Source organism: Macaca mulatta, chromosome 14, assembly GCF_049350105.2.
Source record: "Macaca mulatta isolate MMU2019108-1 chromosome 14, T2T-MMU8v2.0, whole genome shotgun sequence".
Classification (NCBI taxonomy): domain Eukaryota; kingdom Metazoa; phylum Chordata; class Mammalia; order Primates; family Cercopithecidae; genus Macaca; species Macaca mulatta.
Genome location: NC_133419.1, coordinates 116,185,668 through 116,207,601, shown reverse-complemented (window position 1 = coordinate 116,207,601; position 21,934 = coordinate 116,185,668). Strand labels below are relative to the sequence as shown.

The 21,934-nt window shown below is 42.0% G+C and overlaps 1 protein-coding gene across 4 annotated transcripts in view; it reads left to right on the top strand.

Annotated features, from left to right (window-relative positions):
• The first annotated feature begins 527 nt into the window (after nucleotides 1–527).
• Nucleotides 528–21,934, top strand: part of CADM1 (cell adhesion molecule 1) — a 330,900-nt gene continuing 309,493 nt past the window's right edge. For all 4 annotated transcript variants that reach the window (XM_002799803.4, XM_002799802.4, XM_015115760.3 and 1 more), the window contains exon 1: nucleotides 528–681. In XM_002799803.4, the coding sequence (XP_002799849.1) occupies nucleotides 549–681 (133 nt within the window). In that variant the 5' untranslated portion in view covers nucleotides 528–548. The remainder of the gene's footprint in view (nucleotides 682–21,934) is intronic.

Sequence of the window (21,934 nt, the reverse complement as noted above, 5' to 3'; positions counted from 1 at the left end):
TGCATTCTTACTCTCCACTCCCGCACAGCCCCCGTTCCCAAAGATCTATTCCTTCGGTGCAAGGTGAGTGACGGAAATTTGCAACGTCTGGTTCGCAGGCCAGATGCACTCGGTGTGCGGGACAGAGGACCCTCTAAGGGAGATTCTCCAGTCGTCGGTCTGATACAGCGATTGCTATAAACACTCCTAATAAAGGTGTACAAGAAGCTAGACCCGCCCCCTGGAGCCCGAGTCCTCGCACGCCAGGCGCCCGGGAGAACACTTTTTCCTCGATCCGGGGAAAGCAAAACCGAATTTTAACATAAACATATCTGCATACGCCCCTCCCCTTGACCCCGCCCCTAGGTGGCGCGGGCGCGCCGCCGAACGCCAGCGCCAGGGGGCGGGGTGGGGGAGGGGGCGAGGCCCTCCGAGAGCCGGGTTGGGCTCGCGGTGCTGTGATTGGTATACCCGGACTCCGCCTCCAGCGCATGTCATTAGCATATCATTAGCTGTCCGCTCTGGCTCCGGAGGCAGCCAACGCCGCCAGTCTGAGGCAGGTGCCCGACATGGCGAGTGCAGTGCTGCCGAGCGGATCCCAGTGTGCGGCGGCAGCGGCGGTGGCGGCGGCGGCGGCGCCTCCCGGGCTCCGGCTCCGGCTTCTGCTGTTGCTCTTCTCCGCCGCGGCACTGATCCCCACAGGTAGGTGTGGGCACCGGCCGGTTGGCCCCTGAATCTCCCAAGGCACCCAGTAGCCGTAGCCACAGAGGGGGGAAACGTTTCCATGACAACCTCCCCCCACTTCCTAAATCCGAAGCGGAGGGAGTGTAGAGAGGAAACTCAGGGCTGAGAGGGAAGGGGCTGAGGGGAATCTGTGAGCCCCTTCTACCCTGCCCGGCTGAGTGTGAATGAGAGTCCCCAGGGATGGCTGCACCCACACCTTCTCTACCCGGCTTTGCGCGGGGTGCAGCGTGGAGTGAGAATGGGGGGCCCGGGGGCTGTAAAGCATGGGGGAAGGGGATGAATCGCAGACAACCTCAACCCTTCCGGACCCTCCTAAACTCGCCGTTGTCCCCGTAACTTGCAGGTCCTCCCACCTCCCAGGGCTGCCCATTCGCCCCCACCTCTCCAGAGGGCCCCCCCTAGTTCTCCATCCCCGAAGCCTCCCGGTGGCTGACTCCCAGCAGCCGGCGGCGTGATTTCTCCCCGGTCCCCAGGACATCCCTAGACTTCTCTGATCTCCCTTGCCCCTTCCCCCCACGCGCTCTGCCTTTCTCCCCTATCCCCAAATTGCACGCCTCTCGTGTTTCCCTCCGGCGGATCGCAGCCCTCCGCCCCCTCGGCTCCGCTGCGGGTCTTTTTGGCCTGGCTCCAGGCGGGGAAAGTTCCCCGGCCCGGCCCCGCCGGGGGGCGGCCGCTGTCGCCGCCTCTGCGGGAAGGCGCCGGGAGCCCGCAGCCCGCCCGCCCCACAGCGTCCTCTGCCACGAGTGGGGACACGGGATTTCCCGGCTGCCCGTTCTTTCCGCGGCCCGAGGGTGGCGGAGGGGGCGTCGCGGCCTCTGCGGCCAGGCGGGCACCCTGCGGGCCTCCGCGCGCCCCCTGCGTGAAGAGCAGTCTTGGGAATTTGCCCAGGGGCGGCTCTGCACGCCCGGTGCCTTCCCTGAAGACGCCGAGCACTCGGCTGGAGCCCGATGTGTGGCTGCCCGTGTGCCGGGCGCGTTGGCGCGGTCGGGAAAGAAGAGGGCAGTGTTTGCTTTTGCTAACAAAAGGGAGCCGGAGCTCTTCCCCAGCGGAGAGGCCGGCCGTGCTGCACCCAGCCTCCCTTCCCGCCACCTCGCCGCGCTCGGCAGCCGTGCGGCGTCCCCTAGCCCCTGCTGCAGGCTCCAGGCGGGCGCCAGGACCAAGTGGTACGGGGCCGCGGGGGCGAGCGGCGATGCAGGAGGGGATGCAGCAGGGCTCTGAGCCTGCAAAGCCCCTCCTTGCAGCTCCAGAGCTGCAGGACCCGGGAGCAACAAGTGGCGGAGGACGCCGAGAGCTCAGCCCCCACCTGCGGAGCCCCAGGCCCGGACGGGCACAGCGTTGGGGCCACCGTGCAGCTTCGGGGGCGCCTGTCCGCTTGGGCTGTGCCTTTTGTTTACACGCTAGAGGACACACAGTTATGTAAACACCGCAGGAGACACGCTGTAGGAGACGGGGGATGTGTGGGGGTGCTAGCTTGAGATTTGGGGGACGCCAGGTTGGCTGCTTGCCCCCAAATAGGCTTGGAAAGGAGCTCGGCTTGGGGAACCTATTGGGGGGCGTTTGGCAGCAGCGTCAATTCCAGCGCTGACGATTTTTTCTTCCATGCCACTGTCTCCGGGTGTTGTTTATGTATTTTTCCTCTGTGAATTCTTAATTTATGAGTTACGAGATAATTGGGTTCAGCCGATGCCAGTGTGGTTACAACTTCATTTCAGGTGATGCCTCTGACTGGATGGGTTCAATAAAATGTTCCTGAAAGAGATCCCTCGTGCTGCTGCATTGTAAAAAGCGCCAGTGTCAGTTAAACGTGAGCGTGAGTAAAGGCTCGGTAACTGGCGCATAATAGAGGCAACAATAGACTTGTATTGGCTGCACAAAAAAAAAAAAAAAAAAAAAGGAGGGGTGGGGGAAAAACTGTGGTCGGGGATATTGCCTTTTGACTAAAAATGGGAGTCGTGCAATGACGCTTGGCAACGGAGTAGGATTAGATTATGCCTCCCCTGTCAAGACTGCTCATTGAAGGCATCGGATAGTAGCAACGGTACTATATTTGTAACTATCTCGCGGTGAGAAGTTGCCTTCCCTGCGAGGGATATATGCTGACTTAGGAGCGGTCTGGAACTCAACCGTGCATGTCAAAGCTACATGAAAATTCTGTTGCCAGTTACCATGGAAGCAGCTTCTTGCTCTTGTGTACATCCCTGTTTGTATGCTGGTTATCAGATTGTGTTCAAATTAGAAAGTAATTGGGTTTGATTTGTAGTGAGGGGATGAGATGACTTTCTTAATTTTTTTTCTCTTAATCCATATATATTTCGTGGTGAGTTCGAGAGGAGGTCTTGGCTCATTGCGGGGTCCCATACCCCAGGGGTAAATTTCAGGTGGGCACTAAGGGACTTTTCCTCCTCAGTTCTGTTAGTTTAAGCTTTCTCAGAGGCCTCCAGTTCCCACTCCCAGGGTTAAAGAAACCTGTTGGTGCATCTAACTTCATTAGGCTTGTTTGATTTACATCCTTGCTGGGAAAGCGAATTAGGACCATCGTGCCTGGGTCCTGGTTCTGTTTTCTCCTGTAACAAGCCATCCATCCCCCGCAGAAAATCTCCTCTCATTTCTCCTGTGATGTTTGGATGAAATGGATGTTAATGAAATGCAGCAAAAATGGGTTTGCTTAAGCTCACTCCACAGTGTTAATCACGCCTGTTACGTTAAGGTGTATGCATGATGTTGTTTTTGTTCCCGAGTGAACCAGTAGCTGATCACCCGCCTCTTATCATTTTCAGGATTACAGAAGATGGCTGGTGGGTGGGGGTTTTATGGTGGTGATGGGAAGGAGGGGGGCTGAGTTTTGCTTGCTATGGCCTGTTGAGGCTTGCAAACCGGGGATAGAGACTTTACAAAAGTGCCGCCCTGTTATTGTTGCCTTTCCCTGCATCAAATTGAATAGCCGCAGGAGGGACTTGCACTTGTCTGTGATAGATTTGATAAAATATCCCTCATTAATGCCACTTTATATTTACAGTGTGTCACTGGAGACGCACAAGGCTTCATTTAGTGACTTGTGTGACGAGACAAGCTTGCATTATTTGCCTGGGACGTTTTGGAGGAACAAGAGACCCATTGAGCAATCTTTTGAAATGAACAAATACGAAAAAGGGGGGAATAAAAGAGCAGGCAGTTCTCTGGAACAAAGAGCTTTATTCATATGGATGTTGTACATGCTTTATCCAGTTTTCCCCAATGGCCCTCCTGGTAAAGGGGAGTGGGACAGGGAAGACGCCAACAGGCAGGACACTTTCGTTTCCTCTCTCACTTCCTGACTTCATATTCTTATCGGAGTTGGTCCCCGGCTCACTGCCTGCTCATCTCTCTCTACACTCTCTAAAATCCCAGAAGGTAACGGGTTCCTGGGTCTCAAAGAGAGATTGTGAAATCCTTTCTCCCAGCTCTAAATTTCAACAGAAGACAATGCCAGCTACCTGTTGAGGTTGATGTCGTTGGAGGATATATTGGTTGAAGGGAAAGAGATGTCACTTTTCTATGACATGTGTCAAGAAGTGGTTGATAGTGAATGTCAGATTGGTAAGATGTCTTGCAATTATAACATTAGCCTTACTATTTATTTGGAAAGAAATGCTGTGAAAACCAACATCCAAAAATTGTATTCTTACTGATGGTGCTTTTGGAGTTTTTAGTGACTTTTTCGCACATCTGGTACATTTTAGTCTCATACATAAGTGAATTTTTATTATCCCTTGGCCTATATTGCTAAATGATTTTTTAGGCTTTAAAAATTGATAAGATTGCTATGAATATAAACTGTCTCATTCTTTTGGGGTTTCTGTACATGACGTTTTAATGCCTAATTGGTCACTTAGAATTTACATTTTAAAAATGATTGTGTGTGTGTGCGTGTGTGTGTATGTTTTTAGCAAAAGGTGCATTTTAATGTGGGGAATCTCTTAAATTGGGCCAAACTAATCAATACTATAATTTGAATGGAAATTTACCAGCAGATGAAGAAAATTCAAAATGAATTCAAAGGATTCAAATGCTGTCTATTTTTCTTGGGAAGAATAGTTCTGACCATTATGCTGGGCATTTTTAACTGAAAATCCAGCACAGAAAGGAGAAATCACACAGCGACATCTGTTGCAGAATTGAAAAATTTGCTGCTTTGAGTTGGAAGCAATTAGTCCCATATAAGCACCTAATGGTATCTGTGTGTGTGTGTGTGTGTGTGTGTATGTATAAGCACTGATACAAATACATACATATACATACTTATGTATACATATATGTGTACAGTATATAAAAACTTGCCCACATACAATATTCATATTAACATTACAAATTATTTCATAGAAAATGTAACATTTTGGGACTAAAGCCGTTTTTAGAAATATTACCTTTTGAGGAATTAGAGATTCTTATAATCATGGAATTTTGGGGAGGGGAAAGATATTAGAAATCATCTGGTGAAATCCCATTTTGAAGTAAAGTAGCCGAAGGCCAGGGAGGGAAGAACATTACTCTGCAGTTGAACTGAGGCTAGGTTAGCGACGGATCCTGGATGGGGACAGGTCCCTTGATGTCCAGGCAGTGGACCTTCTGTTCCGCCTCCTGGCAAGGATCCCTGGTCAGAGATACGGATCATGAATAGACACTATCTTGGCTAAAAATATTTTGTATTTTGAAGGCAGCAAGATTAATTGTTGCTCTAGGTAATAAACCCATGGATCAGAGGAGTGACCTCTGGGAAGAAAGGACCAGTTCTTGGTAATGTTGTCTTTGGTGTTGACAAATGATCCCGAAACCTCTAGAATTTATTTGGCAGCCGCAACAGAAATGTCATCCAAAGCACCTTCGCAGGGGAGAAATCTGGATTTGTGTCATCGGAATAAGTCTGATACACAAAAACCAGGCTTCGGAAGGCTCAGATTAGATTTTTACAGTTTTTTATTTGTCTTTTCAAGGATTAATATTAGCAGTAGAACTGGTTCTGTATAACTAAGGAAAAAGGGAAATGTTTTAAAGTCAAGAACAAGAACATAGCTTGATTTTCTTACCAGGCACTTGCCTCTTTTCATGAAGCCAAGAAAAAGCTGAGAATTTTTTTTGTTGTTTTTTAAAGAACAAAAATGTTTTATTTTTGAAGGATGACTTTTTTTTTTTTTTTACATTGATCAGATTTTTCTTTTTTCCCATTTTATTATGGAAAATTTAAAATATAAACAAAGTGGAAAGAATACCATATTTAACCATCATGCAAATCACCCAGTTTCAATAATTATCCACCCCGGTCACTCTGTTCCCTCTGTGCATCCTCCTTTCCTCAGATTACTTTAAATAAATCCTGAATATCCCATCATTTCTTCCATAATTACTTTTAGAATGATTTCTAAGATAACAGCCCAATCTTTTTCCATTCCTCATCCCAGTATTATTATCTGACCATACGCATAGTATTCTCACCTGGATGCACCGAATTTTTGCTTTACCTTACTGAGGAAGAGAGAATGAAGGTTTGTTGCAGTTGGTGAAAGCAAAGGCAGAGACCAGAGAAGCTACAGCACGATTATTGCTTCCACTGAGGAGACCTTCTCGTATGGTTTGGTTTATTTTGAGCAAGATTTTGTTTGGATCGGATAAGATGAGTTTTATTGTTGTGCAAATACAGTTGTGTAAATATGCAGTAATTGTAGTTAGTCCTTCAACTGCGGTATGCGCTGGAAAGCACCCTTGGCGAGATTGGCCATTTCCATTTGTTCCCGTAATGAATACGCTGCATGTGAGGACTTCTGTAGGAAAGGCTCATGTTAGTTTGATGACTGTGAGATACCCCATTTGTATATTTATCTTTAAAGGCCTCCATGGTATAAATACCTTTGCATTTTGTGGATATATTGCTTAAAATAAAAATGTCTCTTCCTATTGCGAACTGGCTAAGTGCTAATTTCAGCCTGCTATTCTGTAACTGAAGTGATCACAAAATGCCTTCTTTGGTGTGGGAAACTCATACATCAAGCTGTAAGTATGTGGGCCTTATTTTTGTGGGATGGTGGTGAAGGATGGTGGGGAGAGAAAACGTTACTACCTTTCCTTCTAAGTATTTGCTCTATTGATTTAAAATGTGAATTTTTAATTTCAGCTAGAAATGTTGGAATGCGTCAGTGTTAATTTCTAAAAGTCTTTGGTTTTTCTGAAAATTGTTCCATTTTCCAAGGTTCATGAAATGTGAGGTTTTTTTTTTTTTTGAGACTCTCAAAAATCTGATTAAATGTGGACTATAAATCTGAAGCATTTAACATTTGGTGTTTTTGTTTCCAGACAAACAGGGAATTATGCATGAGATGATTTTGAGGGGTCCGTATGGCCCTGGCCAGGTGAAAACCTGCCCCCTGCACCGCCCCTTCTGAGTTGACCAGGGCACAAGAAAAGCACAAAGGAATGCCTACATTCACAGTTTGGGGAGCGCCACCAAAATCGAATAAAAAGCCTTAGCTTGGAAACCATCAATGAAGGAAGGAACCCACTGGAATGTTTGTAATTACAAGTGGCACCTCCTTGTTTAAATTTCAGAAGCCACAGTTTCTTTTTCAGAGATTTAAATTGCAGGCTCTAGCCAGCAGCTGCTGTTGTGGTTAATGGGCAGTTTCTCTTTGAAGATCCTTCCAGTGCTGATTCTCAAAAGCTTTGGTGCAGTTGGCCTTGAACTAGGGTTAGAAAAAAGGGTGATGTAGGTATTTATACACATGCACAGCTCAGATGACGTGTGGCCTTTGTTATTACTCAAAAGAAACTTGGTGTTAAGGTTGAGAAAAGCCCAGCACTGAGAAAAACCTGTTATGACTGACAGGTGTCTTGACTGAGGTGATTATCTTAAGGGAGATAAGGTGGGAGAAATTTTTTCTTTTAGTAGATGTTTTACTGGAATATAGACATTTGACCCAACATTTTGATCTAGGTATTTCAGAAATGTTAAATAGGCTTGAAATGAAAGAGCTGTGATATATATTTAAATGCTACTCAGTGTTTGAAGTTGATATTCCAGTGACATAGACTTTTAAAAATGCCTAGAATAAGTATCTGGCTCTTGGCAGACTTCCTTGGAAAGGTAGGTGCTCTGATTCCTCGTCGGCTGTCCAGCACTGGACTGCTGTGTCTAGTTGGAATTGAGTTATGCTGTCCCTAGAGGAGGTGGGAAGAATCTGCCTGAAAACAAAGGGTTCTCCAGTTCCCTGACTCCCATTGTCTGTGCCATATCTCCACTTGGCTGGGATTAACCTAAAAGTTAACGTTTAAAAAATTTGAACCTTTTATCTTTTTGCAGTAGGTATCACCTTTTCTCAAAGTCTCCATTATTACAAATGACACCATTGGCATCCTGGTCTCCAAGGCCCCTAAATTTGGAGTCTTTTTTCCCCTCCTTAGCTTTCCTGCTTGCACTGAAATAAAATGGGGCTGATTGTTTCTAAGTGACATTCTCTGGAAACATCAGTGCCCTCTCCAAACTGTGTTTTGCTAACAGGAGACTCCTAGTCAGTTCCTCCTACCCTAGTCCTCTGCTAGCTACTGCAGTTCTAATTCTTTTCAGGACAGGATCTAACATTTCCCGTTCAGAAACCTAATCTCACATTCTTACTTCTTGCATCAGATTCAGACTGCACACTGTTTTGTCTTTAGGTTGTTCTTCCTCAATTGCTCTCCCACTCCCTCTCTAATTGCCCTCATTTCTTATTACTTTTCAGCTTAATCCTGATGGGACTGGAAGACTGATGATTCTCCAGTGAAACTGAGGAAGACAGTGGTTCTGCCTATCAGCATTCAGCTGGTTACCTTTGCATAAAATCCTCTCTTTATCTTTTTTCCCTTAACTGTCTATCTTGGTTTGTAGGTGTAGGATGGCTGATTTCTCTTTGCCTACATTGAGAATAAACACTTTCCTTTTACATCTTCCGTTTTAACTAACACATACTTACCTAAAATGTACCTCAACCCACAAGTTTCTTTTTTGACTTCACAGGTCTATACATGATTCTGTTTCTTGAGGCGAAGCCAAAATGTGTTGATAGTATGGCCATGCTTTTCATGAAAATTTAAAACTTTAGATTGTTGAAAATGCATTGTCTTCATTTGGTAGTTTGTATTTGAATATGGGGATTTACTACGGCATGAAAATGGGGTAATTGACTAAACAAATTACAAGCTGTCAAAGTAAGACTTTCAGACAAAAAGTGAAGTCCTTTAGAAGTAGGAAGACTTTTTAAGGGTCACAGTCAGAGGGCCTCATGTGGAACTGCTGACTTGGGTGAATGAGATTGGCTCCTCTGAAGATGATCCAAGAGATACCACCACCTTAGAGGAGTATTTGGTGCTTGTGTCTGGTGCGTGTAGTTACCTAGTTACCGGAAATAAATAAATAAACACAATACAATAAAATAAATCCTAAAAAATCTACCCAAAGAAATGGAAGGGGGCCGGGCGCGGTGGCTCAAGCCTGTAATCCCAGCACTTTGGGAGGCCGAGGCGGGCGGATCACAAGGTCAGGAGATCGAGACCACAGTGAAACCCCGTCTCTACTAAAAATACAAAAAATTAGCCGGGCGCGGTGGCGGGCGCCTGTAGTCCCAGCTACTCAGGAGGCTGAGGCAGGAGAATGGCGTGAACCCAGGAGGCGGAGCTTGCAGTGAGCCGAGATCGCGCCACTGCACTCCAGCCTGGGCAACAGCGTGAGACTCCGTCTCAAAAAAAAAAAAAAAAAAAAAAAAAAAAAGAAATGGAAGGGGGAAGTGCTTTAAAACCCAGGCCTTTACTAGCTAGCGTTTTCAACACGTTTGTCTTTGGGAGCAGAGCTGCCTAACTAAACAAAGAAGTTACCGTCATCAGTCACTGCCAGGCCAGCGTTGGGGCAAGTCTAGGAATTTGGTTGCATTTTGGTAGATAACATAGAGGGTGGATTATCACTGGCTCAAGAAACAAAAAAATGAAACCTTGCTTTCTCAGTCTACCTGCTAAATTTGTTATCGTAAGGATCTTTTCAAAGCCTTTATCTGGGAACAATTTCTGCCAGAGTTCTTCCCTTCCTTTTTTCCTGGCCTGGCACCCTTCCCTTCAGAGTTCAGTTCTTGCTAGTAGAAAAAGGCTAGGCGGCATGATAATACAGTGATTTAAAAAGTTGATTATCTTGAAGTATTTTGGGACAGTTTTGGGGAATAGGTTGTATGTCAAACTGTGGTATTTATTTATTTGGCTCTTTGCTGAATATGCTTGTATAAATCCAGCCTCCTGGATGTTACAAGGCATCCCATTGATTTCTTCTTTCGAATAAAAAAGGAGCATTGCTTCATTTTTCTTGCAGAAACCCTTATTTAAACAATGAAAACTTCAAAGATAGGGAGAAAAAACCAAGTTAATTTAGTACTAAATTACTGCTCAAATGGTTTTATCTTTTAAAAGGTTCAAGTAGAGATTAGCTTAAATAACACTGAATTTCACTTTTCCTTGTGCATACATATCTTGTGAGCAAACTTCATTGTGAAGAGCCCTCTATCTTCTTTAGTTTTGTTAGTAATCACATAATTGCTAGTTGCTGTTTATTTCCCTTTCCTGAAGCAAATCTCTCCATCTCTGGGCCAGGTTTGCAAGGGTAATACCCAGTTAAGGTTACAGGATAGTAAAACCAAGTACTTTAATCAAACTGCTTACTTTACAAGATGGCAAAAATAAAATAAAATAATATATATGAACACTCTTAAGTAGGAAGTATTTTCTACCTATTTACCTGTCTCTGTTTATCAATCACTTTTATTAAAACAGCAATACCTAGAGGTGGGTGTTATATCTCTGGCTACAGCTAATAATAATAACTTGTGTAAATCTTACACATGTTAGGGAATACTGAAAAAAATACTGTGTAAAAAGGATTAATTCAGGATGTACTCAGTCATCTCTAAGGTGAAACTGAAGAGTACTGTGACAGCAAGATCCCACCTGGAGTTGAATGTTTTTTTGATAAGTGAATGGAATTATCTTGTAATCTTGGAGAAACTGACAATGATTATAATCTCTAATTGCTGGGTCTTCTAACACAGAAAGGACATTACTGTTTTATGCAGTTTTCTATATTTTATATACTATGTTTAATAAAGAAATGGTGTTTCTGTAGCTAACCCGTAAGACATTTGGTAGAAAAATGCACATTTAAAAATGACTTTAAAATTGAGTATCTGCTTTTATATCAGGCACTGTGTTAGGTTCATCTTTGTCTTTCAGAAGGTTCTAGTCTATTTTTCCCTCAACCTTTATTTCAAAAAATTTCAAAACCACAGGCAACTTGAAAGAAGAGTACAATGAATACTTGTATTTACTTTACCTAAATCCATCAACTGTTAACATTTTCCCCATTTGCTTTCTCTCTCTCTCTTCTACATAATGTATACACCCATACTCATCTTTTTTCTTCCCTAAGCCACATGAAAGCAGATTGCATCATGATGAATACTTCAGCATGTAGCTCCTAAGAATAAAGACATTTTCCTGGGCACACGCAATACCATTATTACATTAAAGTTATCTAGTCCATGTTCAAATTTCCCCAATTACTTTGTTCTCTCTGCTGCAGAATCTATCAGAGATCACACACTGCATATGGTCTCTAGTCTCTTTTAATCTAGAACCATTACCCTGCTTGCCACCTGTTTTTTCTTTAAGGAGTTTTTAAGGGGTGTCTTTTATGGCATTGACATTTTGATGAATCCACCTGCTGTTTTGTAGAATGTTCTGCAGTTCTACAAATTGTTTGATCATTTCCTCATGGTTCAGTTCAGATTAAACATCTTTTGCAAGAACCCTGCATAGCTGATACTGCCAACTTTCTTGTAACACTGCCTCAAGAGGGACATAATATCAGGTTGCCCTATTACTAGTTTGATCCCTTGGTTCAATATATACATTTAGTTACTGAATGTAGGTGAATTTATAGAGTTCTCCATATTTGTCCTTTTATAATTAATGAGTAACGTTGTGCATACATATCTTGTGAACAAACTGCATTGTGAAGAGCCCTCTGTCTTTAGTTTCAAGCCTGAAGATCTTGTTCTGTAATGGCGCTTTACTTAATGGATTGAGGAGCATTGATAAACCTGTCTGAATCAAATATGTCAGTGGTTACAAAACTGTGATTTTCTAATTCTCTAATTCCTCTACTTGGGTAGAGGCATTTCTGAATAAAGAGGAGCTTGCCTTCCCTACTCTTCTCTCTCTCTGTTTTTATTTATTTATTTATTTAGAAAATTGCAATGGGTTCAGTGTGGTGTGATTTGGCCAGTGGGAACCCCTTCAGAGTGGCTCCTGTATCCTTTTAATATATTCTCATTAATTTTTAAGCTTTTTTGTATTTCATGTCACAAGAAGATATCCGTGTTTATATTGTATTTTCCCTGCCCCCAGACCTGGAATCAGTTATTTCTCCAAGGAGTCCTGATTCCTTTTAGTCAAAGAATGATATTTAGATAGCGGATATCTAAGAATTGTGCTCATTGCTACTGACTTGTCATTGTTTCTAAACTTTTCAGTGAGCAAACAAGCGTGTGTGTGTGCACGCGCGCACGCGTATAAAATATCCTTTGTCTCAAAAATAGTTATATGTGAATTTTCAGCTGCATGGGGTATGGGCCCTGTGTTCAAGGGGCAACTGTGTGAGTGTATTTTAAAAATATTTATTCATTTAAATCACAATGTCATGCTAATACATTCAATTCCAGTCTAACATCCCAGGGTACTTTCTCTCCATCTCCCATTCCTTATTTGTGTTTTCTTTCTCCCATGGTGAAAACTCTGTTTCCCAGTGACAGCAATATCTTTTTAGTACAAGATAGTTTTGGAATTACTCCACCAAGACCATTGTAGACAGCAAATCTACCAAGTAAAGTGCAGAATTTTTTTTTGAGACGGAGTCTTGCTGTGTTGCCCAGGCTGGAGTGCAGTGGCACGATCTCGGCTCACTGCAAGCAAGCGCAGGATTTTTTGCCATTCTTTCTGTCTTTAAAATAGATCCCACTGAGGGTAGATGAGTACCATGTTCACAAATTTATAGATTAGTTGTGTGTGTGTGTGTGTGTGTGTGTGTGTGTATCAATAGATATATAGTTAGGATCGTTTATTTCTGTTTATATTCTGTTTTAATTTCTTCCCTATCATTGTTGATTTATAATTTAAACATATAAATCATTAACGTGGCTCAAAATCAAAACTATCTCTTCTCATTTCATTCCCTATGTTTTTTGTCCCATTCCCACCCAACTTCCTATAGTTGCCAATTTCATACATTTCTTGTATATTCTTTCAATTTTTCCTTTTGAAAATATAATGAGTAGTGTTCTATTCTTTTAAACTTTCACACAGCCTGTGTTAATATCTGCCTATAGTATGTTTTCTTATTTGACAAATCCTAGGTTCTCGTATTATAATGACCTTCCTCCTCATTTGGCTGTATTTTATTTTAGAAGCCTTTTGTTTTTATTTATTTATTTTTATTTACTTTAAGTTCTAGGGTACATGTGCACAACGTGCAGGTTTGTTACATAGGTATACATGTGCCATGTTGGTTTGCTGTACCCATTAACTTGTCATTTACATTAGGTATTTCTCCTAATGCTATCCCTCCCCCTGTCCCCCACCCTACAACAGGTGTGTGACATTCCCCGCCCCGTGTCCAAGTGTTCTGATTGTTCAGTTCCCACCTATGAGTGAGAACATGTGGTGTTTGGTTTTCTGTCTTTGTGATAGTTTGCTCCAAATGATGGTTTTCAGCTTCATCCATGTCTCTGCAAAGGACATGATCTCATCTTTTTTTAATGGCTGCATAGTATTCCATGGTATATATGTGCCACATTTTCTTAATCTAGTCTACCATTGATAGACATTTGGGTTGGTTCCAAGTTTTATTCCAAGTTTGGGTTGGTTCCAAGTTACTATTTTCACTTTTCTCCCATTTCTTCCTTCCAAGTTCATAGTTTTACTTGGATAGTGGAAAGAATTCATTTTTTTCTTTTAATTCATCAAGTTACTTGCAAGAAAATAAGGACTGCCCTTTTCTTACAATATAATGTGTGTCTCTGAAATTTAATAACCATGACTTACCTTGCTTCTGATCAGCTATCTTTTTTTAACCCTTCTCGTCATCCAATAAGTTGGCAAATAAATGTCTCAAACCCCAATTCTTCCCACTTTTCTTTTTAAATTGCAGTATAATGTACTTTTAAGTGCACAGCCAAGATGTCTTTTGCATTTAAACTTCAGACCGTGTTCTAAAAGTGGCTCTTGGACATCTCAGTCCAGATGTTCCAGTTTTCTCAAATAATGAATGACAAAACAGCAATTATATTTAGTGTCTGTATTCATGATCTCATCTAATCCTCACTGTCACCCTATAGTTACTACTGTTGCCCCATTTTACAGAAGAGGAAGAGGAGAGGACAGTAATAAGTCCCTTGTCCAAGAAACACAAATGGTAAGTATCAGAACCAGCATCTGAACTATATCTATGTTCAGAACTCATAGTTTTAAACACTGAACTGTATTTTCCTAAAATTCAAGATGTCTAAAACTGAACTTCACATCTGTTCTGGCCGGACATGGTGGCTCTCGCCTGTAATCCCAGTGCTTTGGGAGGCTGAGGCAGGCGGGTCACAAGGTCAGGAGTTCGGGACCAGCCTGGCCAATATGGTAAAACCCTGCCTCTACTGAAAAATAAAAAAATTAGCCAGCCGTGGTGGTGGGTGCCTGTAGTCCCAGCTACTGCCTGCTGAGGCAGGCAAATGGCTTCAACTTGGGAGGTGGAGGTTGCAGTGAGCTGAGATTGTACCACTGCACTCCAGCCTGGGCGGCAGAGCAAGACTGTCTCAAAAACAAAACAAAACAAAACAAAAATCTGTTCTTCCCACATCTCCCTCTATTCCATGTTTCCTATCCTGATGAAGGGTACCACCATCCATCGAATGAGTTAAATAAACCTAGGAGTCCTCATAGAGAATTCCCTCCTTTACTGTCATTTCCCCCTGTATTAGCTCTAGGTCCTGCCTGTCTTCATTTTACAGATGAGGGAAGTAGACTTACAATGGTGTAACAGCCTCTTACTTGTTTCATTTACTGCTAGCCTCATTCCTTGTAATGTATCCTTAATACTGCTTCTAGAGGAATCTTCCTAAAATACACCGTAGATGTCACTTTCTTGCTCAAAACTTTAAATGTTTTTCTTGGCACCTTAAAGGTGAGGCTTACCCTCTTTCAGGGTGTCCTGCAGTGTCCTTCATGCTTGGCCTCTATCTTCCTCTCAAGCTCATTTCTTGCCGGCTTTCCACACCATTGTTCTTGCTTTAGGACTACCAGAGTAAATGTGTCCTAGATGCACCACGCTCTCCCATGCCTCTCTGCTTTTTATATGCTACCTCCCCTACCTGAAGCACCTTAATCTATATGGCTAGTTCCTACATATCTCTCAAGATTCACCTCAAGCACTGCACTCTGCAAGGAAACTTTCGTGATTATTCAGGCTGGTTAGGTATCCTTTCTTTGAACCCTTCTTCTGTACTTCCCTAAGGGCTACTCCTAACTTATCTTCTTCTTTCCTATCAAACAAACTTCTCTGAATGGCCTGAGTCTCTTCTATGTGCCTGCTACACATTTTGTCCAGCTTGTTTCCACAGAAAGAAATGTCCTATCCTCATACCTTCCATGTAGGCATATTTAAATCCATGCATATGTAAAGACAGAAGTCCAGTGTTTTTAGGTCTTACATAATTTCCCAGCTTGAATATGTTTTCCTTTCAACTTCTATTACAACTTCTCTAACCATTTCACGACATTTAACATTTTTTACACAATTTGATTTCTAATATGTATATATCCTATCCTTTTCATTTGTTATAAATACTGGTTGTTGGGATACAGAATACGCCAAGGCCTTAGTGTCTATGAATTTAATTTAGTGGTGGTCTTATGATCAGCTTTTTTAGGGCTATAATTCTTAGTTGAAGTTGTTTGTTCTCCCATAATGAATGAAGAGCTATCAACGTGCCTGACCCTTTTGTATCCTGAAGGAATGACTTCTAGTGTGTTTGTTCATACGTGGTTATTGGGCAATCATTAGAGAGATTTAGTCTAGCAGCCCAGATAAGAGAATCTCTTTCCATTTATTTAATCACTTCACAGTCCTGGGATACCTGGACTTTGAGTCATTGCTGAGGCTATATCGTCACTTTAGAGTTGAAGCAACAAACGAAGAAACTTATCTCTGAGGTCATCTGTTCCTCTTCACCTCAGCTTTCATGAGAGGCTTGTCTTAAAACTGAGATATATATATCCTTAGAAGAGGCATGGTGAACATAGGGAAATTTAAACCTCAGGGTAACAGTTTTCCTTTTATAGTAATAAAGATGTATGTGGAGTCAGTGGCTACAGGATCAAAAAAGAGATCACAGTCATCGGATCAAACCTGAGAAATGGCTTGTTGCTGTGTTTAAAAAAATGACACGGGTAAGGCAGTCTGTTTGGTGGTGATGCTTCCACTATTTGTGTGACTGTACAGTCAGTGTGAAATAGGACTGGCAAAGTTAAGCTTATAAAGTTAATTGCCTACAACTAATCTAGCTTTAAACAGAAAGTAGGTTCCCTTTTGGTCTTGTGTGGAAGAGGGGAGAGATTTCATGTGTAGGCAGAGAGAGTATGTGTTTGCTAACATTACCTTTTAATTTAGGAGAAGTTTGAAGTTGTTCTTTCCTGTGAATATAGAGGTGGAACCACTCTAACCAGAGTTTATTGCTGTAATATTTTTTAAATGCATTTGTAACACTGATATATCTGTGACCTTGTGAAGGAGTTTTTGAGAGGAGGGGGTGGCAAGCCCTTTTTCTCACTGTCATAAGTGATGCCTACTCAATAACTCTAACTTCCTGACAGTATTGGGAGGGGGAGGAGGGCCTCTCATAACTTGTTGTTGTATGGCTTAGTTCTTAAGTGTTCCCTTCATAGTCACATCCATCCATTTAGACTTCCCTTTTCCCTGCCTAAGGCTTGCATCCAGCCTAGTCTGTGTTTGGTACTTTAAAGGCTTTGAATTATGGAGAACTGTAGTATTTTATCGATGCTTCCCTTGTAGCTGTATAGCTCTACATTGTCTTAGATTACACAGCTTGCATTTCTTAGGCATTGTGAATGGATTCTTGCAATTAGTTGAAGTTTTGAGAGGAATGCTATGTCTTCCTTGATTTCTACCAAGTGCCATATTCTCTTTCTTGGTAGATTTTTTTTTTTTTTTTTTCAGGGATTGCCTTTTAAAAGACCTTTTAAGTTAGAGGCATTAACCTTTCTTTCCACCGTATCTCTCAGCAGATATATATTTTTCAGCATGACCTAATGTCAAGTAAATAATGATTTGATGGCAATATTCAAGAAAAATTATATCTTTGAAATACACATTTTTGTTAGTGTCTTAATGTATAGTGTATGATTGGTATTATCTAAGAAGAAGAAAAGATGAATCAATTTCTTCTAGAATTAGGTGGCTAATGCTTCAAGCATCCTATTTAAAAACAATTACATGTAGGTCCTGTCGGCAGGATTGCTTATTTCATTATTCTGGTCATTTGCATGAAAACAAGTTGATGATTCTTTAAATAACCACTGTTCAGTTTTCTTTTCCTTTTGAACTATTATTCCTCAAACATTATATTCCATTCATGCAACAGCATGAATCAGATCTAGAAAGTTAGAATTTCAGACTAAGGTAGTAGCAGAATTTTTTTCACCTTTTTAAAACTAAAAATGATCTCCCATTTTCATATTAATTTACCTGTGATTACATCTCTTTATCCTTGTTTCACAAGGTGAGTGCATAGAGTTACGTTTTAATGGAATATTTTTCAAGGTTTTGGGATTTTTTAAAATGAGGTCATCACCTTCAAGATTTTGACCTGAACTTTTCATGAACTAAAGGAGCAAGAAAAGGATAAATTTTTTAAAAATATGAATATCTAATGTACTTATAATGGAATAACTGATCGAAGTTAAATTCATTTGATAACATTTATCTGGCGCTAGTTCCCAAAGCACTCTACCATTTCAACAAGAGAAACTCCATGTTTATATAGTGGATCTCCCCCATAAGATTCTCTTTGAAAAAAGTGTTTTACTTTTTTTAAAAAAGGTTTAAAAACCACTGGCCTTAACAGAATGAGTCTTTCAAGTTCCAAACAACAAGGTTGGAGTGAATGAAGCCTGGTTTACTGGGAGAGCACATCAGGGCTAAGGCCAAAGTCATAGGCAGTATCAAAGAATAGCTATTTGCCTGACCTTTCCTCTGTTCGTATTCTCGTTGGGGTTCTGGAAGGTGTGGTTGTGGCCACAGCAGAGAACTGGTTCAGGAGCTGAGATTTCCGATCACGGGCACCTCTGTCTTTCCATTAGAGGGATATAAAAGAGGGAGCTAGCCTGGAGTTGGGATGCCTAGAAGGCTTTCCATTTAAACAAAGTCTTGAAAATATGGGAATGATTGCTATTGAGAAAGAGGTGAGAAGGAAGGGCATTCCATGTTGAGGAGAACCATGTGAATAAATGCTTCAGGTAGGAAAACTAAAATGGCTAGTGAGAGATGAGATAAGCAACGGATAGCTTGGGGCCAGATTGTGGAAGAACTTTGAATGTCAGGTTTAAATTAAATTCAAGGCCAGGTACTATGACTCATGCCTATAATCCCAGCACTTTGGGAGGCCTAGGTGGGAGGATTGCTTGAGCCCAGGAGCTTGAGACCAGCCTGGGCAACATAGTGAGACGCCGTCTCTACAAGAAATTTAAAAAAATGCCTGGTGGTGTACAACTATAGTCCTAGTTACTTGGGAGGCTGAGGTGGGAGGACTGCTTGAACCTGGGAGGTGGGGGCTATAGTGAGCTGTGATTGCACCACTGCACTCTACCCTAGGCAACAGAGTGAGACCCTGTCTCAAAAAATAAATACATAAACAAATAAATAAATAAATTCAAGAGGTCATTGGGGAATCTTAAATTTTTTGAACAGTGAAGTAACATCAGGTTGGTTCTTTAGGAATATGAATCCTGCAATGATAAGAAATTGAGAGGTTAATGAGTCCTACAATGATTAGAAATTGAGAGGATCTTCCATTAGAAATGGAAAGATTGATTAGGGGTATAATAGTTCAAGTAAGACAACAAAAAGTTGAATTAGGGCAGTGAAGGAAGAATAGGAGGTAGAATGGAGCCTCCATTGATAGCTGACTGGAGAATGGGGATTGAGGGAAAACAAATAATAGAAATGAAGATGTGCTTTGATTTTGGACTTCAGTGACTAAGAGAATGGCTACTCTAATGAACAAAAATGTAAATGTTATGTGTGGGTTTAGTAAGGGAATGCAATGAACTTGGATTTGGATGTGTTAAACTTGAGGTATCACTGGAATATTCAGGTAGAAATGTTTAGAAAGCAGTTTGAAATAACAGTTTAGTAGAAAGGTTGAAAGTAGCGCTACAGATACAGATTTGAAAGTCATCTGCAAAGAGATGTGTCTTAGTCGTTCTCACACTGCTGGTAAAGACATGCCTGAGACTGGGTAGTTTATATAAAGAAAAAGAGGTTTAATGGACTCACCATTCCATGTGGCTGGGGAGGCCTCACAATCATGGCAGAAGACAAAAGGCACATCTTACATTGCAGCAGAGAAGAGACAGAATGAGAGCCAAGTGAAAGGGGTTTCCCCTTGTAAACCACCAGATTTTGTGAGACTTATTCACTGACACGCAAACAGTATGGGGGAAACTGCCCCCATGATTCAATTGTCTCCCACCATGTCCCTCCCACAACACATGGGAATTATGGTAGCTACAGTTCAAGATGAAATTTGGGTGGCGACACAGCCAAACCATATCAAGATGATAGCAAAAGTTTTACATTATGCTTTTATTCCGTTACTTGTGTCATGCACATTTATTGAAAGACCCAGTGTGTGCCAATCATTGTATTAGGCGCTGAAGACAGGCAAAAGTGCATGAGAGATCCTTAAGGGGTGCTGCAGAGAGGTCGAATCTTAAGGAAGTTGTGTTAGTAACGAGATTAAGAGCCTGTGATGAATGCCCAAAAAGGACTAGTCGGAGGACTGGAAGTTAAAGTTGTGGAAGGAGGAGGGAGTCAGTACCAGGTGGAAGATGGGCAGGATTGGTGTGGGGTGAAAGCTTGTTAACCAAGGTGCAGAAGAGTCATTGAAGGTGAGAGTATTGTCTTGAAAGTGAATGAACTCTGAGGAGGAGGTTATTCAAGCAAATGGATTCGACTTAAAGTGATTTAGCCAGTCACAAAGCTAGGATATGGCAACATCAGAACCAGATTCCAGGTGTTTGGTTTTTTTTTTTTTGAGACGGAGTCTCGCTCTGTTGCCGAGGCTGGAGTGCAGTGGTGCAATCTTGGCTCACTGCAAGCTCTGCCTCCAGGTTCCACGCCATTCTCCTGCCTCAGCCTCCTGAGTAGCTGGGACTACAAGCACCCACCACCATGCCCGGCTAATTTTTTGTATTTTTAGTAGAGACGGGGTTTCACCGTGTTAGCCAGGATGGTCTCGATCTCCTGACCTCGTGATCCGCCCGCCTTGGCCTCCCAAAGTGCTGGGATGACAGGTATGAGCCACCGCACCTGGCCCAAGTTTTTATACTGGAGTCCATTTCTCACTGTAGCATACCAGTATGCCAAATTGTGTCTTTACCATGGTATAGGGAACCAGAGAGAACCAGCTCAGCCTGTCCATATTACTTAAAATGTTTAATTAAGATACTTGAAGTTGTTGAATACAGAGAAAATTAATAAACCTCACAACTATCCTTGTATTTCACGTGACCAGTGGCAGCTTTGTCAGGCTTAAGCATGGAGGGAGGATAGATGGAAGCTGTTTTTCTGGACATGTGCTGCTTTTAACAAGTACCACCAGAGAACAAAAACAAATCCTAGTGTAGCACAGGGAGCACTTTCTGGATGGCAGGAAGAATCTAGGTCAGCTTAATGGCAACTTCTATTCTTTAGGTAGATTAATGTTTGCCCCCTGGTTTTCAGCATGCTCTAGGACATCCAGAAAGACTGTGCATGGTTCCTTAGCACATATTAGTTAGTAGGGGGTCATGAATGAAATTGATATGTGGGAGCCTTTTGATTTACAGTTGAGTAGAGACAGTGTAGCTCAGGCCTAATGTGGAAACATGCTGAGTTGTAGTCTGCATTTTCTTAACTCTTTTATGTAAAGGACACATCCTTGTGGACATTTTGCATATTACCTTTAGGAGATGACTGATCTCCTATGGGTAGGATGACCAAAAAGTGCTCAGTTGATCAGTAGAGCTCTGGAACCTGGGCTGGCTAGTCTGGCATCCTTTTTCTGGCTATGCCTCCAGTGCTGTCTAATAGAACTTTTGTGATGATGGAAATAGTTCATATCTGTGCTGGTCAGTATAGTAACCACTTGTCACATGTGACTATTTAGTATCTGAAATGTGGCTAGTGTGACTAAGGGGCTGAATTTTTAACCTTGTTTAATTAAATTAATTTATAGGTAAGTAGCCATGTGTGGTTATCAGCTACCATATAGGGCAGCATAGCTCTAGACTAAAAAGCATTTAAAAAGCCAAATTCTCATGCTCATCGGTATTTTTCACTAGTGAGAGGAGGTTGGAAGAGGGTTGAGTTATGTTGATATTCACTCCAAATTTAGTAGGTTTTTATTGAACATTGGACTGAGCTATTGTGGGCTTGTGGATTTTTCTTGACTCTCCTCTTGCTTTTCATGTCTAAAAGCCTTTGGAATATCTTAAAAGTCATTTCCTCATTTGAAGAATTACCCCTTTTGGCCTTAGATAGTGCATAGATTAATAGTTCTAGCTTTGTCCTTAGGAAGCTAAATCTTGAAGGTTACTGTTACGTGACTCTACTGCCATATGCCAATTCACATTGTTATTTTTGTGTGTGTGTGATGCTGAAAGTGAGTGAAATGTGAAAAAAAAATTATTCATTTTAAATAGTTTTAAAAGACTGCCAGGTTAATGCGACTCTTAAGCAGAGCTTCATGAGGTCTGGCCATAGTAACTGCTTTTAACTTGATTTAAAGTTCTTAAACATTCTGAATTGCTTCACCTAATCTTTTTATACTGAACGTACAATTTTCAGGCT